Source organism: Perognathus longimembris, chromosome 6, assembly GCF_023159225.1.
Source record: "Perognathus longimembris pacificus isolate PPM17 chromosome 6, ASM2315922v1, whole genome shotgun sequence".
Classification (NCBI taxonomy): Eukaryota; Metazoa; Chordata; class Mammalia; order Rodentia; family Heteromyidae; genus Perognathus; species Perognathus longimembris.
The window spans coordinates 29670053-29688509 of NC_063166.1; the positions used below are offsets into that span (position 1 = coordinate 29670053).

General features: G+C 40.1%; 1 protein-coding gene across 1 annotated transcript in view; it reads left to right on the top strand.

Annotated features, from left to right (window-relative positions):
* The window catches only part of LOC125353670, a gene marked incomplete at its 5' end in the record, with an annotated part of 258574 nt that overhangs the window by 115893 nt on the left and 124224 nt on the right, over nucleotides 1–18457 (top strand). Inside the window, 2 exons of the mRNA XM_048349341.1 lie at nucleotides 922–958; nucleotides 11636–11799. Of these exons, the coding sequence (XP_048205298.1) occupies nucleotides 922–958; nucleotides 11636–11799 (201 nt within the window). The remainder of the gene's footprint in view (nucleotides 1–921; nucleotides 959–11635; nucleotides 11800–18457) is intronic.

The following is an 18457-nucleotide window of genomic DNA, read 5'->3' on the forward strand; positions in this document are numbered from 1 at the left end:
GAGCCTGAGCACTGGCCCTGGCTTCTTTTTTCTCAAGGCCAGCACTCTACCAGTTGAGCCACAGCACCACTTCTGGCCTTTTCTATATATGTGGTGCTGAGGAATCGAATCCAGGGCTTCATGTATACGAGGCAAGCACTCTTGCCACTAGGCCATATTCCCAGCCCTACCCCTTTCCTCTTGACCCCACCCCACCCCTTTCAGATACTCACTCCCTGGTATTTATTTTGTTGGACTCCGATTTAACCTTTCTAAGGAACTACATTATTTGAGTTTTCCCTTGAATCTACCATATTTCAGTTAATACATTTGTAAAAAAGCAGTGAACATTGCTTTTCCACCATTAAAACTCTCACTGCCTCCTTTCTAATCTTCCCAATTGGTTCAAAAGCACTATAGTTCTAGGAATTCAGCCCTTTATTCACCATATCGTCTTTGCAAGAGTCTCCCTTTTGACAAAAGTAATTCCCATGTTTTTCTTCAGGCCAGATCCAGGAGGACATTTTTTTCCCAGAAACCTACACAAAGACTCTGGAAGGGGTTTGGGATTAAGTCTTGCTGCTGAGTGGAGTTTAGCTGTACTGACATGGGAAGGCTTTGCTGCTGTCCTGGAGTCCTTGACTGGGCAGTTGTAGTTCTCTATCTCCATTACAGTTCTGCCTGTCATTGATCCTAGCATCCACACTTCCTCCATGACCCATAGATCTAGGGAAGGAATTACAGCCAAGTGGCAATACAGAGACCCAGAGCTTTTGCTTCCTACCAGATAACACAGTTAAATAGACACGTATGTCAAGAGATCAATGACTTTGAGATCTTAACATTCTCTACAGCATATTATATATAAAATGTTGGCTTCATAGAAATGCTATAATCAATGCTAATAATGTTAACTGTCTAAATGATCACTCATTCTACAAGGTATCGTGTGCCAGATACTTACATCCTTGACATTATGGTAATGGTAATTATAATACTATAAATATGTAACACTATTATAATACATATAGATATGTACAGCATAGCTCTAATATTAACATATATGTGTATATTTGTTTGAGGATTTCTATTTGTTTATAAAATATATAAATTCCATCTATAATCATACATATATATTACATTATATAAAACTATATATTATAACCAAATATATAATTTATGCTATTTGTTGGATTAAGAACCTTTTATTCTTTGATCTTACCTATCTAAGCTTACTAAACTGAGAGCACTTGATTGTGTATCTGCTAACCATATCCCAGAGCCCAGTTATGTACTGTGGGCTTTCAGTGTTCTATAAGGTACAATTGCTTCAGTTTGTGTGGTTTGTTGAAGAGTGAACATTTCCTTATCAATGAAGTATTTGACAACAACAAGGTTCAACAGACAAGAACGGAGTCCATTAACTGTGTTTTAGATTTTAGCTATTCATTTCTGGTTCAGGCTATGAGTAGTCATACACATATTATAGAAAAACATGATGTTCTAAAAACCTTTTTTAAAATTTGTTTATTAATTAAACAAAATATTTTGACAAGGTGTTGTGCAAAAGGGGTACAGTTACATAATAGGGCAGTGTGTACATTTCTTGTGATATCTTACACCCTGTTTTTCTTTCCCTTCCCTAGATCAGGTAGACATATATACATTACACAGTGTACCAAAAACATATACAGTAGCCACGTGGCCTACGCCAAAGGAAATTCGCCTAGGACTTTAAATGTAATGTTGACAATAGAGTTTGATTATCCTTGTCTTATATGGACGTACATAAGTAGCTTTTGAGCTATTGTGATCCTCTGAGAGGTCTATTTTTGACCTTTATATGTTGAGTAGTTGTTTGGTTTTAGTTCCATAATGTAGGGTCGCTGACCCAAACCTGTGGGAAATACCATTTGACAAGAAGCTTTCAGTTTCGCTGACCTGGTCTCTACTGTCTCCCCCTCCCCCCACCTTAACAGTCATATATCAAGGAGATCATGCCCCTTTGTTTTCTGTGTTCTAGGCTTGTCTCGCTTAACATTATTTGTTCAAGTTCTGACCATTTCCCTGCGAATACCAATATTTCACCATTTCTAATTGCTATGTAGTATTCCATTGTGTATAGGTACCATATTTTTTGGATCCATTAATCGGTGGAGGGGCATCTGGGTTGTTTCCATATTTTGGCTATTGTGAATTGTGCAGCAATAAACATGGAAGTACAAATGTCTTTTTGATATCTTGGGACCTGTTGTTCAGGATAGATGCCTAGGAGTGGTATGGCTGGGTCATAGGGTAGGTCTATGTTGAGCTTTTTGAGGAACCTCCAAACTGTTCTCCAAAGTGGTCGTACTAATTTGCACTCCCACCAACAATGGAGAAGGGTTCCTCTTTCCCCGCATCCCCTCCAGCATTTGTTGTTGCCTGAGTTCAGAGTATAGGCCATTCTAACTGGGGTGAGGTGGTATCTCAGGGTTGTTTTTATTTGTATTTCCTTTACTGCCAGGGATGTTGGACATTTCCTCATATGTTTCTTTGCCATTTTTATGTCTTTTCTTGTGAAGTCTCTCTTTAGCTCCTTTGCCCATTTCCTAATTGGTTTACTGGGCTTCGAGGGGCTTAGTTTTTTGAGTTCTCTGTAGATGACCGATATTAGGCCTTTGTCTGTTGCTGTGCTGGTAAAGGTCATTTCCCACATGGTTGGCTGTCTTTCTAGTTTGGAGGCTATGTCCTTAGCTGTGCAGAAACTTTTTATTTTGTAGTAGTCCCATTAGTTGAGTCTCTCCCCTATCTGTTGTGCCCCTGGGACTCTATTCAGGAAGTTCCTTCCTGTGCCTATAAGTTCTAGTGTCTTTCCTACTCTGTCCTTCAGCAGTTTCAAGGATTCAGGTCTGATATTGAGGTCCATGATCCATTTTGAGTTGATCTTGGTGCATGGTGATAGGCTAGGGTCTACTTTGAGTTTTCTGAATATGGCTGCACAGTTCTCTCAGCAACAGTAGTTGAAGAGGCTCTGTTTTTCCCATTGTATGTCTTTAGCTCCTTTGTCAAATATCAGCTGACTGTAAGAGTGTGGTTTTATTTCTGGGTCTTCAATTCTATTCCATTGGTCTTCAGGTCTGTTTTTATACCTATATCAGGCTGTTTTTGTTATGATGGCCCTATAATAGAGCTTGAAGTCTGGTATTGTGATACCAGGCTTTTTTTTTGCCTAGAATTTCTGTGGCTATTCTATCTAGGTCTTTTGCTGTTTCATATGAATTTATGGATTGCTTTCTCTATTTCAGTGAAGAATGTAGCTGGGATCTTGATGGGGATTGCATTGAATTTGTATAACAATTTGGGCAATATGGCCATTTTCACTATATTGATTTTGCCTACCCATGAGCATGGGAGGTCTTTCCATCTCCTTGTGTCTTCTTTGATTTCCCCTTTTAGATTTTTATACTTCTCATTAAATAGGTCCTTCACGTCTTTAGTTAGGTTGATCCCTAGGTAATTTATTCTTTATTTAGCTACTGTAAATGGTATTATTACCATAATTTCCTTTTGTGCTTGTACATTGCTGGTGTACAGAAAAGCTGCTGACTTTTGTGGATTGATTTTGTATCCTGCTACTTTGCCAAAATGGTTTATTAGGTGTAGGAGTTTGGGGACTGAGTTTTTTGGGTCCTTCAGATATAAGACCATGTCATCTTCGAATAGGGATAGCTTGATTTCTTCTTTTCTGATGTGGATCCCTTTGATGTCCTCCTCTTGCCTTATTGCTATGGCTAGGGATTCCAGCACTATGTTGAAAAGAAGTGGGGAGAGTGGGCATCCTTGTCTTCTTCCTGAGTTTAGGAGGAATGATTTTAGTTTCTCCCCATTTAATACGATAATAGCAGTTGGTCTGTTGTATATGGCTTTTATGGTTTTGAGGAATGTTCCATCTATTCCTGTTCTCTCCAGAGCTTTTAGTAAGTATGGACATTGTATTTTGTCAAAGGTTTTTTGGGCATTGACTGAGATAACAATGTGATTTTTGATTTTAGTCTGTTGATGTGGTGAATAACATAGATTGATTTACGGATGTTGAACCATCCTTGTGTCTGTGGGATGAAGCCTACTTGGTCATGATGTATAATTTTCTTGATCTTTTCTTTGTGTCTGTGTTCATTAATGATATTGGTCTGTAGTTCTCTATTTTGTTGGATCTTTGCCTGGTTTGGGGATGAGTATAATATTAGATTCATAGAATGAGTTTGGGATTTCTCCCTCTGTTTCTATTTCACAGAAGAGTTTGAGGTGTATTGATATTAGCTCCTCACTAAAGGTTTTATAGAATTTATTGGTGAATCCATCTGGGCCTGGGCTTTTCTTTGTTGGGAGGCTATTGATTACCCCCTGTATCTCGTTGTAAGTTATTGGTTTATTTAGTTGATTTATTTCTTCTTGATTCAGTTTGGGCAGTTGATACTTCTCTAAGAATTTATCCATTTCTGTAAAATTATTGTTTTTTAGTGAGTAGAGGTTCTGGAAAGAGTTCCTTATGATTGTTTGAATATCATGTGTATTTGTTGTAATTTTTCCGGTGGAGTTCCTGATTTTATGTATATGAGTCTCTTCTCTTCTTTTTTTTGTAAGTCTTAAAAGGGGTCTGTCAATTTTATTCATTTTCTCAAAGAACAAGCTTTTAGTTTTATTTATTTATTTATTTATTTATTTATTTATTTATTTATTTATTTATTGAATGGTCAATCAGATTTATCTCTTCTTTAATCTTTGTGATCGCTCTCCTCCTAGTCATTTTAGATTCTATCATTTCTTGTTTCTCCACATGTTTTAATTTCATCGTGAAGTTATTCACCTGCTCTGCTTCCTTTCTTTTAATGTGAGTGCTGAGGGTAATGATCTTGCCCCTTAGTACTGCCTTAGTTGTATCCCATAGGTTTCTTTGTGATGTATTTTCATTGTCGTTGTGGCTTATGAATTCATTAATTTCATCCTTAATTTGGTCTGTGGTCCAAGTGTTAGATAACAGTGAGGGGTTTAGCCTCCAAGTATTTGTATAGCTTCTGTGGTATCTTTTGTTATTGAGGGTTATCTTGATTCCACTGTGGTCAGATATAATACATGGGATGACGTCAATACTTTTGTATTTGCTGAGGTTCTTTGTGTGGGCTATGACATGATCTATTTTGGAGTATGTTCTATGGGCTGCTGAGAAGAATGTGTATTGGGTCTCTGTAGGGTGAAAGACTGTACAGATCTATCAGATCCATTTGGGATATGGTGTGACTTAGGTCCTCAGCTCCTCTGCTAATCCTCTGGGTGTTGGATCTGTCTCTTGGAGAGAGTGGAGTATTAAAGTCTCCCACAATGATTGTGTTTGGGTCTATCTTGTTCTGTAGTTCTATGAGAATTTGCTTGACCTATGTAGGTCCTCTTTTATTCAGTGAGTATAAATTTATCACAGTGATGTCTTGATTCTGGATTTTTCCTTGTATTAAAATGTAGTGCCCTTCTTTGTCTTTTTGAGTTGATTTTAATGGGAAGTGCAGCTTGTCTAAAATCAGGATGGCTACTCCTGCCGTTTTGGTAGGTCCGTTTGCTTGGAAGATCTTGCTCCATCCTTTCATTCAGAGCCTGTTTTTGTCCCTTGCTGTAAGATGGGTCTCTTGAAGACAACAGATAGCAACATTTTGTTTACGGATCCACTCTGTCAGTCTGCTCCTCTTTATCAAAGAGTTTATACTGTTTATATTCAAAGAGATCATGGATAAGAGTGTTTTTTTCCCTTCCATTTTCCTGTTAGCCTGTTTTTCCTCTCCTTTTTTTCTTTTCTTTATTGAGCGGCTCTTTCTGTTGAGCTCTGGCTATTGTAGTTTCTTTCTGTTTCTCTCTGGGGGTCCTGTAGGCTTTCTGTTGGGTGGGTTCCCCTCTTAGAATTCGCTATAAGGCTGCTTTTTTATTCACATACTCCTTTAGATCCTCTTTGCTATGGAAAGATCTGGTTTTTTACCTCAAAGGTGAATTCTAGTTTTGCTGAATATCTAATTCTGGGTTGGCAATTGTTGACCTGGAGGACTTGGATTGTGTTCTTCCACACTCCTCATGCTTTGTAGGTTTGTGTGGAGAGGTCAGCTGTGATCCTGATCCTTTTTCCATTGTAATATATCTCTTTCTTCTCTTTGGCTGCATTCAAAATTTGCTCTTTATTCTTGAGATCTGAAGTCTTGATTATTATGTGCCTGGGTGAGGATTTTCTAGGGTCTGGTCTGCCAGGCATCCTATAGGCTTCGGTTACTTGGGTGAGGTCCCTTGTGAGATTAGGGAAGTTTTCTGCAATAACTATTGAAAATATGTTGTAGCCCTCTGCTCTGGTATTCGGCTCCTTCATCTATTCCAATTATGCACAGATTATATCTCTTGTCTTTGTCCACTAGCTCCTGGATTAGTCTGCCTTGGAGTTTAACCGTTGTTTGGAGTGTGGTAATTTTCTGGTTCTTATCAGCTGCATTGTTGTCCAAAAGAGAGATTCGGGATTCAATATGATCAATTATTTGTGATGTGGCTTCAAGTGTGGAGTTTATGGATGTCAGTGAGCTATTTATGGGTGCCAGATTAGCTCTGATCGTGGAAATTTCTTCCTTTAAAGAGTTGTATTTTGGGCTGGGGATATAGCCTAGTGGCAAGAGTGCCTGCCTCGGATACACGAGGCCCTAGGTTCGATTCCCCAGCACCACATATACAGAAAATGGCCAGAAGCGGCGCTGAGGCTCAAGGGGCAGAGTGCTAGCCTTGAGCGGGAAGAAGCCAGGGACAGTGCTCAGGCCCTGAGTCCAAGGCCCAGGACTGGCCAAAAAAAAAAAAAAAAAAAAAAAAAAAAGAGTTGTATTTTAAATCTATTTTTTCATGCATATCGCTTCTCAGGATGTCAAGGTCTTCTTTAACAGCGGAGTGCACTGTATCCATATTTGCTTCCATTTCTTTCTTGACTTCCTGAAGGTCCTTCGAGACTTCCATTCTAAACTCCTGGAAATGTTTTCTGAATTCGTTCCTGAGGCTTTCCATCATTTCTGCTATCTTAGCCTCAGTTGTTTTTTTATTCTCCATCTCCTCTTTAGTCATACTACTTTTTGGAACAGGCAAATTGGCTTGACCTTTCAGGAAATTTGTAATATTTCTTTGTGATTTGCGCATCTGAAGATCTGCACCTGTAGGTGGTGATCTTGGCTTGGTTTTGTGCTGGTTCCCGCTGGTCCGTCAGTGGAGACTTGTTTGTGTCCTGGCTCTGGGTTTGAGTTTGGCTGTTGAAACTTACTGCCCAGTGGGTGAGCATGATCGTCTTGGTTGTTGCCAGGGTGGTCACCCTCAATGCAATTGGGTAGGTTCTGTGTCTTTCTCTTCAGGACTGTGCCCTGCCGCTGTGTTGTGCTGACCCTAGTGTGCCCCTGATGGGGGTTTGCGGGTCGCTGATTCAGCGTGGCATGGGGACTTTTCTCTTCTTTGATTCTTTACCCACTCAGATTGAGAATTGCCGCTGAGAGGCAGCTCACCCACCTGTGTGGATTGCTCCTGTCAGAGCAGATATTGCTGTTGAGGGGTGGTCCGCCCACCTGTGCAGAGTGCGCCTATCAGAGCAGGTGTTGCTGCTGAGGGGGCAGCTTGCCCACTTGTGTGCTCCCGCGGGGGGTTGGGCAGTAGATCTTCTTGCTGGAGGGCTAGCACGCTGGCCCACGCTGGCCCTCCGGGGGCCATGTGCGTGTGTACTCTAGTGCTTCCTTTTGGGGGCGTGCTGTCCCGAGTTGTTGGAGGGTGCTTGTGCCCTCTCGCAAGTCTGCTGTGGGGGGCGGTATGCATGGACCCCAGCAGGTTCAAGTGTCTGGGCGTGGGCTGGTACCCACAGACACTGTGAGGGGGGCACGTGTTTGGGCCCAGGTGTCCCTGCTGGGCTAGTATTGCACACCAGCAAGCCTGTAACTGTTGTTCAAAAAGTCTGCATGGCCCAGGGCACCTCAGGTGGCATTCCAAGGCCTACCAATTCCTGGGTCCCTGCTGGTGGGGGCACAGCTGCTGTGGACAGGTTCAGGCTCCCCAGCTGGGGCTTTGGGGCACACCTGTCTAAGGTGTTCCCTGGTCACTTTGTTGGGTGCTGCTCCACCTCTGCTATCTCCTGTGTCCTCCCAGAGGCTGTAGGGTCCTAGAGCCACCAGATATGGGGCTTCTTTGTTCCCTCGGGGTAGGGAGTGGGAGGGAAGGAGTTGTAGCTTTTTTGTAGGGTTTGAGTCTCTGCTTGAGCTGGTCTCCCATTGGGGGGCAGGGGGGCAATGGGGAACTTACTGGTCCTGGATTGTGTGTGTGTCCCAAGCTGCTGTGGGCTTTTCGGGGCTGGGGTGCTGGGGTGTGGCCATAAGTCATTTGGTGGTGGCAATCCCGGCTCTCCCCGTCCGGCTCTCCCTGTCTGCGCCGCCGGTTCCCCTGCTGTTGTTGTCTGTTCCCGGCTATTTGGTCCGCTCCTGCTGTCTGGACTCTGCACTCCTGGCGTGACTTTTCAGCTGTTGCTTCTCTGGTCGCAGACGGTCTGTGGTCCTGTTTACAGGCGCTGGGTCCCCTTTCCCAGCCTGGCACTGTTTGGGCCGGGGTCGGCAGTGGGGGATGAGAGGGTGGGTACCCCAGAGATTTTCCGGCTCTGTGCAGTTTATAGGCTCTTCTTTTTTTGTTCTTTTTCATTTCTTGTGTTTCTCTGTTGCTTCTGGTTGTTGGGTTTGCTGGACTCTTGATGGGGTGTTGGGTGCTGGAGTTCCCAGCTCACTATTCGGTTGGAGCGAGTTGGGGTGCCTCCCTATTGTGACAGCGCCATCTTCCTCTCTCCCTAAAAACCTTTTAATACAGATTTCTTTCTTTAAAATATAGATATTATTGATGAATCTCTTTCTTTTTCTATCTTTCTCACTTCTTTTTCTGTCTCATATAATCTCTGGTTTCAGGGTACAAATAGGACTTAAAATTGTAATGGGCCAGAGATGATCATTTTGTCTTTTAAATGTTGATAATATTGTAATTGGCATTTTATTTATCAGGCACAGAGTTGGGATATTAACTTGTGCTTATCACACTATTTAGGGTGTTCAGCCATTATGTGAGCAGCTCATTTACCCTAGTAATAATCCAAGAATTTTCCTACACATATTCACCTCTTTTGTAAAATTAAACATCTTTCTTTGAGCTTTTGTACCCGTTGGGGACCATTTGAGTGGAGATTAATTCGTTTTTATAATTTTATGTCTTCTAAAATTTTCATTTAAAGATTTTTTTGTGTGTGTTCTACTCCTGGGGCTTGAACTCATGGCACGGTCCCTGAGCTCTTTTGCTCAAGGCTACTTGTGCTCTGTGTCTTAAGCCCCAGCTCCACTTCTGGCTTTCTAGTAGTTACTTGGAAATAAGAACCTCATGGACTTTTTGCCAGGGCTGACTTCCAATCTTGATCCTCAGATCTCAGCCTCCTGAGTAGATAGGATTACAGGTGCCTGGTTTGAAGAATAGTTTTTGTATATTTATTTAGATATACCTGAAATGAAGTGCAAAACTTTATAGGTAGTTCTAGAAAGTTTTAGAATTTATAGGTATTTGCTTTATCCCTTAGCATCTAGGGGAAATATCTACTGTTGCAAGTTGTAATCTAAGTACGGGTAAAATGACCTCTAATAGCTGTTTCTTGGGCATCTAGTTTGCATTTCTTGTTGTGTCAGATGCTATAGGAGACATTAAAACTGTTCTCTATCCCATTAAATTCTCATTGTAATTCAATTGAAGAAGCAGATAGAAACATGGAGATTAACCAAACAGATGTCCATATGAGGTACTCTATCATGAAGCACCTATAACTTAACAGGTGAGAAGCTCTGGTAGATTAACCAAACCTATGACATAATTATTAATAGGCATTTCAGCTTTCTACCAATTGAGATCAAACAAAGATAGTAACTTATAAAGAAATGCCATCAAATCATAATTTAAATGATTATAAGAGCACATGGGACAATTTACAGCTCTCCTAATTTTTCAAGAACTTTCATCCTCTTAAATTTACTTAGGAATGGAATAATTAAGAATTCAAGTGCTGCTGAGTGCTCATGTGCTGGTGGCTCATGCCTATAATCCTAGCCAATTAGGAGACTGAGATCTTGATCATGGTTCAAAGCTACCTGGTGCAGCAAAGTTCATGAAACTCTTATCTCCAATTAACCACCAGAAAAACCAGCAGTGGTGCTGTGGCTCAAGTGGTAGAGCTCTAGCCTTGAGCTAAGGAAGCTCAGGGATAGCACCCAAGCTAAGAGTTCAAGCTCCCTGACTGACCAAAAAAAAAATCCAAATGCCAAAAAATCTGGTCAGAACACATTCAGTATATTAAGAGCTATAGAAAAAAAGTAAGATAAAAATACAGCAAGGAAAGGCATTTCAAATTGATGGTTGTCATAGCTGGATTTTGTTCTTAAGGTAATCAAAGCAATCAATTTCACAATAAAAGAAGTGACCCAGGTTGAGATCATAGAGAATTGCTGACACATCTAGTCTGCCTGTATTTCTCTCTGAGCTTTCTCTGGTAATTGAAACTTGCCAACCCAAAGCAACATTTTGCAATTGCAAAAATACTCCAACTACAGAGCTGTGCTAAAAGTTGTATGAACTGATATCAAGAATCTTTTTTTTTTGGCAAGCGGCACCTCACAAATGATAATTAGAATCATATAGAGAAAGAAGGGTAAAGTTGTAACATGACTCTCATAAATTTAAGCCAAGCCTAAATGCTGCTCTTCTGTCTGATTTTTTTTTCTCAACCTACCTTTTCTCACTAGCATTTTGTACTAATATCTTCCGGAAGACTTCCATATATTAAAGAGGTAAAAGTTGAGCTGTTTTGGTGGAGGAGGAAGAGGTGTCCTGTTGATCTTTTTCTCGCAGTCCCTGCTATCATGGGGCTCCCCAGGTCTTGCTTGAATCATCAATCACACAGTTCTCCCAAGTTCTAGTAAATTATATCTAAAGACATTGTTTAAGACTAGAACACACTGGTGGTGTTGTGCAAAATTCCATGCTGTGAGGCTCCATTACTCTTGTTGGCAAAGCTAGAATGCAGGGTGTAGATGTGAGCAGAGTTCTGGGAGGTTCTTCAAGCTCATCCTGATTTCCTTTGTTCCTGAAATTTAGTTAATTCCCACCCCCCCCCCCCTTCTCCACAGAATAGTTGTTCAAGTCGTCTTTCAAATTCCTTTGGCTAAGAGCCAGGACTAGCTATATTTCTTTTACTTGCAACCAAATTCCGTTTTAAGTATAATGCCATGCTCATGAGTGTATTTTTTTAAAATTGTAACAATGTTTTTAAAAATTATCTTTAAATAGTTGTACAAAGGAGTCGTCACTTAACAAAGCAGTTAATGAATTCAATATATCCAGATCAATGTCTAACCAAAGCCATTTAATGTGAGATAACACAAAAGTAAACGCACACGGTCTGTACGTAGTTGAAGTAAGTGTTTCTTGAGAGGACTTGGAGTGTGGAACAGTCATTTCAATGGAAGGACAGCAACTAACAATGCCCTTTATGCTCCTTGATTAATTCCCAAAGCAAATGTCTGTTAGTCTAAGTGAACTTTCTGTTTGCTGTTAACAGCATGCTTTGTTTTTTTCACTTATCAATTTCTCTGGCAAGGGAGACAGCCTCATGAACCATTCTGTGAAGGAGAAATCAAAGGTTTGGCCATCTAGAGAACTTGAAGATTATTCAAAGGATACATCTTATATGGAGGAATTGGAGAAACATCAGGTTTCAGTTTGGTGAGTGACTACATTCTGTCTTTTTTGTTGTTTAATTTTCAAACTCAAATACAGTACATGCAGCAGCAGCAGGTCTTTACTCATTCTCTTCCCTGATTATTAATGTATTTAGCAAAACTGATTGCATGCTTATCATAGACTCTAGAGATATGGATATGTAAAACTCTACTACGATTGAGCAATTATTTTTTAAAATGTTCTAAGTTCTACATGCATAAATAGAGGGAAGATGATGGCCAAGTCCAGTAGGGAGAAAGGCTCTTTGAAAAGTTCTTTGGGCCACATCTTAGGGAGAAAACAGTGTGCAAAATAGTGACCAGATGGTGTGAGAAGAGCCTGAAGACAGGATTGAGAGAGTGGTTGGAGACAGGATTGAGAGAGTAGTTGGATACACACTAGAAGCCTCTGTCTGCTTGACCTCTAAGTGGACCATAGTCACTGTTTTCTCTAAGGTGGTAACTACATTGGTATCAGTTTATAAAATTGCAAGCATAAAGACTGAAAAGAGTATAAAAGAATGAGGAAGGGAGCCTCCCAGAAGAATGAAGGATTTTACAATGGTGTGTGCACCACAGAAGCACAGTGGGAGTGTGACAAAGGGAGTATATTTGGGAAGGAGAGGAATCAGAGTAGCCAAATCCCATCTGTTTTTACCTGCTGCTTCTCCGTCCAATTAGTCCATTCCCTCAGTGGCTTCCATATGTGCTCTATGACTTGATCCTCAAGGTTTGTGCTCACTCCTCCATCCTGGAGCCTTCTTTGCAGGTCATGGGATCAGCTGAAATCTCATCTATTCAATCACATAGCTTTTTTTTAAAAAAACTCCTTTGCTTACATGCAGAGGCTCAAGTGCATGCACTCTAGAAGCAGCTGGAGTATGACGTCCAGGACCAAGCATGAGTAGCTTTCTAGATTAAGCAGGTCTATGGCCAATTAATTGACGGAGAGGAAGAGGGGCTGAAGGGCCCAGAAAACAAGAAGTATGCATGCCTCTTTTAGAGAGAAACAAACAAACAAGAGATACTGTATGAAATTCCAAATGATATGCCTGCTCTCCTTCAAAAACTCTTAAGTTTGTGTTCATCACTTAGGAAGGGGGTGATGTGTACAATACTAGGTTTAATTAATAAAACATCTTCCAGACTGAGGCTCTAGGTACATGCTGTTGAAGTGTAGAAGAGACAGTTGGGAGTTGTCTTATGTGCTATGTTCTTGATTGAGATTTAACAGAACTAGAAAAAAACCCTCAATTAAGGTAAATTCCAACTCATGAATTTGCCCAATATTCTAGGATTTTTCTGATGAGTCCACTCCCTATTGCCATTCAGGAATAACATTCAAAAGTTCAGAATATAGAACATCCCAATGTCATTCTTATTTTACACAGAGTTAAAGTGCCCCAGGAACTCAATACTTGCAAAACTGTTTGGTGTAAGTGAACTGAACACCTTGGTGGGGGAGGGAAAGGGGGGGAGGGAGGGGCCATGAGGGACAAGGTAACAAACAGTACAAGAAATGTATCCAATGCCTAACGTATGAAACTGTAACCTCTCTGTACATCAGTTTGATAATAAAAATTTGAAAAAAAAAAAAAAAGATGGAGATCCTAGGTCCCAGGTGTGGACTCCAGGTCTTCCACTGACCAAATCCTGCCCCTTTATTGTTGTTGTTAATGGAGTTAAAGGTTTCTTTAAAAAAAAAAAACTTTAAATAGTTGTACAGAGGAGTTGACAGTTAACAAAGCAGTTGAGGAATACAACATGACTTGGTCAACGTTGTCTCTTTTACCATTCTCCTTTATCCCTCCCCAGTTCCACCCCTTCACTCAATTATCTTCATTTTGTAGGGTATGCATTGGCATGTAAAGTTTTGTTGGAACTTACATCCACTTGGTGACTTATGATATTGTTTTGTAACCTTTCAAGGAAGAAAGGAGTCACTGGTTCAAAGTCCAGAATGTTCACTGGGTTTTCTTACCAAAAAGCTTACCTGCACCTGCATTACACTATCATAGATGCTTTGTTGTCATTCTCTCATAGCCATACTTACACTATTACTCACTGGTTGTAAAACTTTTATATATTGTGGCATATAACGTGATGCATTGGTATATGTATACATAAATCAAGATTATTTTTTTTTGCCAGCCCTGGGGCTTGAACTCAGGGCCTGAGCACTGTCGCTGGCTTCTTTTTGCTCAAGGCAAGCACTCTACCACTTGAGCCAAAGCACCACTTCCGGATTTTTCTATATATGAGGTGCTGAGGAATCAAACCCAGGGTTTCATGTATATGAGGGAAGCACTTTACCACTAGGTCATATTCCCAGCCCCCTCAAGTTTTTTTTTTTTTTAACCATACTCTCTACCTCATGTACTTACATATGTGTGTATATATGTATATGTATGTGTGTCAAAATTTCTATTCTTACCAGGTGTAGTGACATATGCCTGTGAAGCCAGCACTTGGGAGCTTAACACAGGAAGATTAGGAGTTTAAACTTACCCTGAATGACATAGTAAGTTCAGGGCCAGATTGGATTACTTAGTGAAACCCTATCTAAGAAAATAATTGTATATTTTTTAGCAATTTTCCAGAATACAATATATTTCTATTAATTGTAGTTACTGTATTGCATAGGTAAACCCTTGACCTTCTTCCAGTCTAAGTGAAATTCCATATCCGTAGACTAATATTTTCCCCATTTCCATCTCTCTTTGCTTTCCTTTTCTGACTGGGCCTCTGATACATTTCATTAGTCAGTGCTTCATGCTGGAACTTTGTAGGCTAGTGTCCTGCTACAACCAATTCTATTTGCTTGCAATTTTGAGAGCTGTGAATTCACGAGAAGAATTTTATTGTGCAAAATAACTTAGCAGGGCCATCCAAATTAGGGAACCTCACTTTTTGATGAAGCAACAAGAAGGTAACATCTCAATGAGAGCATTGGGAGAAAAGGTAGGTAGTCATGGGTATTTTTAGAAGCATAACCTACCACCTTTTATTTCATTCCCTTCTGTGTACACTTCCTACAATAGGGCTCAACAAATATACATTGAATGAAATGTGCAAATGAAAAGAAATGACGATATTGGGCTTTGTCATAGATCTTCCTGAGTGTGAATTCCAGTTCTGCCATTGCTGTGTATCCTTGGGCCAGGTGTTTGAACCCCCATGAAGCTGTTTGATCTTGTCTCACACTGGAACAATAATTCCTATATTATGAGTATTTATGGTTATTGTGAAAGTCAGGAGATTGTGTACCTAAGATATTCTTCCTGTAGAGAGAATGGAGGATCCGGATTAATAGCAAAGGCAACTACATATTTTTTTATTAATATTGAAAATAATTTGTCATAGGGAATGCATTTTCCAAAGTTTTAAAGACAAAGCTGTTATAGTTTGGAAATCCAAAGGGCCAAATATATTCTAAAGGTTCCATCAACAGTGTGTGATACCGTTTGAAGGTGTGGATCCTGGAGGAAGGAAGGAAGTCAGGCCACTGAGGGTGTGGCCTAGAAGGGAGGATTGGGACCTTGGCTCTTTCCTCTCTGTTTTATTCCAGCAGTCAGGAAGGAAGCAGCCTCTGGCACCGATGGAGCAGCTTCGTAGTGGCACCTTCATGTGCCACCCTAGGCCCCCAGAATGGAGCCAAGTGACTCTGAAACAAAGTGGCCAAACAAAGGGCCAAGATAGAACTTTCTTCACTGGAAATGTTTATTCCAGGTATTTAGTCACAGTAATGAAAATTGGACTGTCATCTGGACATGGGTCTCTCTCAGGCCATTTCTTATTTTGTATATCTGACTTCATTTTGGTGTTCCAGCCACCCTGAGTTCTTTGGGCTGATCTCAGTACTGGGGGAAGTACATGATGAAGATCTCAGCATCACCTTGACCTTCCCAGAGAGGGCTCTCAAATCCCTTTTTCTGCCTTACTAACTTACTTATTTCTGATCGCTTCCTCCTCTTGAAATTGCTATTGTTTTTTAAGCATAATATGGAATAATTAACCACCATTCCCATTTCTTTTTAAACCAGGGCTGAGGATATGTGAGCAGCTGAGACCTCTATAAAACTTTTGTTTTAAATGGTCTGAGATACAATCTGAACAATTTCCTTGATGTTTTATTAGAGCTAGTAAATCATTTATTGGGGCAGCCTTTACCTAAATTCTCTCCAAATCCTCATAAAATGCATTTAACACAGAATACTGTACTACCCAACTTCAAAGACACATATGACATCAAGTAGGAAGTATTTGCTCCAGTGCAACAAGTTTCAGTGTATGTGTTTTCTTCCTCTGACTTGAGTGCACCATCTCACGCCTAAACCCATTCCTCCTCTAATGCAAAGACCTCATTTAATCCTGCTGATTTGAATAAATTTGGCAATTATTAAAACTTCAGCAAAGCAGCTCTCCCTCCCCATTTCTTTTTCAATCTAAGGATATGTTAGTCAGTCAAATGCAGGTTGGTTTCATCTATAAGTACCAGTAATTTAAAAACAATGCTTTCAAATGTAGTCATAACACTGATAAATGGTTTGGTTTTTTTGTCTTCAACCAAGAAGATACCCAACTAAGTTGCCTCTCAGTGTGTAGAAGAGAATGCCCTTGCTGTGCCCTACTTTGGTCACCAGACAACACTCCACAGGGTCTGTCAGTCTTGGAAACAAATGTATTGGGTTGCAAGACTTCTATTCACACTGTTTACACTTTTTTCCTTCAGATATATGCTAGTGTGGTAGTTTACTTATCTCTCTTATTTCATCTTTAGATGAAATGAGATCTTCATGCTTTTGTAAATTGCAAGCACTTAATATAGGAAGGTGGTACAGGAACATTGATACCAGGTATCCATGGCTCACATTTGTAATGTTAGCTACTGGAGTGACTTCAGATCTGGAGGACTACACAGTTGGAAGTTAGCCCTTGCAGAAAAATCCAAAAGAAAGGGTTTAGATACATAGCTCAAATGGTTAAAAGCCAGCTGCCAGATGAATAAATGAACCATGAAAACATGAATCCCTGAGTTCAAAACTCAGGACAATTAGAAAACACAATGCTATTTACAGAAGAAATTTCTGTAGGAAAGATAAATGGAGCAAAACTTGAAGCTGACTATATGGATTATGTAAGCCAACTTACCTGGTGGCTATTGCTTCTTCCTGATGAGTATGCTTGTTCCCAAGAGTTCTTCCCTTCCTCTGTTTTCTGATAATAAAGCCCTATCCACTCACACATATTCCTTGAGGTTGTCTGTTATATGCTATGTGCTTATGGTCATTATGATTGGCCCAGGAATGAACACACAGAATAAACCAAGCTACATAGCTCTTCCCTGGGATTTTTATATTTCACTATTTATGAGGCGAGCACTTGACCAGTAGGCCATATTCCCAGCCCTATATTTCACTATTTAGAAACACAAATTCCCTTTCCTCCCAAGAACTTAGATTAGAATCATTTCATCTTCATGCTCCCTGTGACAATTCTTTTATGGACCATGGGTTTCTTACCCCTTCTTGTTTACACTTAGGTTTTATAGACCAAGAGATAGAGGAATCTTATCGCTATGCTCTATAGGTGATATATGTATGAGAGAAATAAGAAAACTCATACAAGGACAAGTCATGAAAGCTAAATGGATGAAATTACATGCATACACAAGAACACACATAGCAGCCCTACTAATCTGCTCTTTTGCCTTCTGTGATTTCAGTTCCATGAAGGAAAATAACACATGGAAAGATCCAGAAATAGACAACTCATAAGTTTTAAATTGTTCTGAGTAGCATGACAAAATCTTGCAACATCCTTTTCTATCCAGTCAGGAATTAAGAATCATTCCTCAGTCTTGTGAATACACATGGTATTGGACCATGATCTTCATTCATTTAGCCAGCTCCATAATCAGAGTAACCGGGGCAGGGCCACAGTGCATATATTCATGAACTGCTTATACTTTCTTTCATCCCCTTGCACTGTACCATTTCAAGACATCACAAAAATGCCGAGACAACAGTATCACAAGATATTTAATATACTTTTACTGCATTACATAGTTATATATTTCTATTTTTTATCTATCCAGTATCTACTTACCTATCTGATTCCTATCTATCATGTATCATGCATGTATGTATGTATGTATGTATGTATGTATGTATGTATGTATCTATCTATCTATCTATCTATCTGTCTGTCTGTCTGTCTGTCTGTCTGTTTATCATCTATCTAGTACTGGAGCTTAAACTCAGGGCCTTGTGGTTTGCTCAGCCAGCTTCCTCATAAATGATACTACTACTGTGACATGTCTCTCTCTAACCCAAATTTCTTCTGAAGTTGAGATTTTGTGGATTGATATTTTCCTCATTGGCTGGCCTTGAACTCTGATTCTCTAAATATCTTCCCAAGAAGCTGGGACATGAGCTGCTGATGCCTAGCATATTCGTTTATTTTTAGTAGCTAGCTGTGCCCAATTTATAAACTATCCCTTATCAGAGCATGCTTGCACAGATAAAACATACAGTGTCTTTAGTGTTCAGTCATCCATGTCTTTGGACATTCATTGGAGAATCTTGGTGTGTGACCCCTGAAGAAAAAGGGAGGAACATTTTATTTTAGAAACATAAATATAACCCACTGGGAAGGTTTCA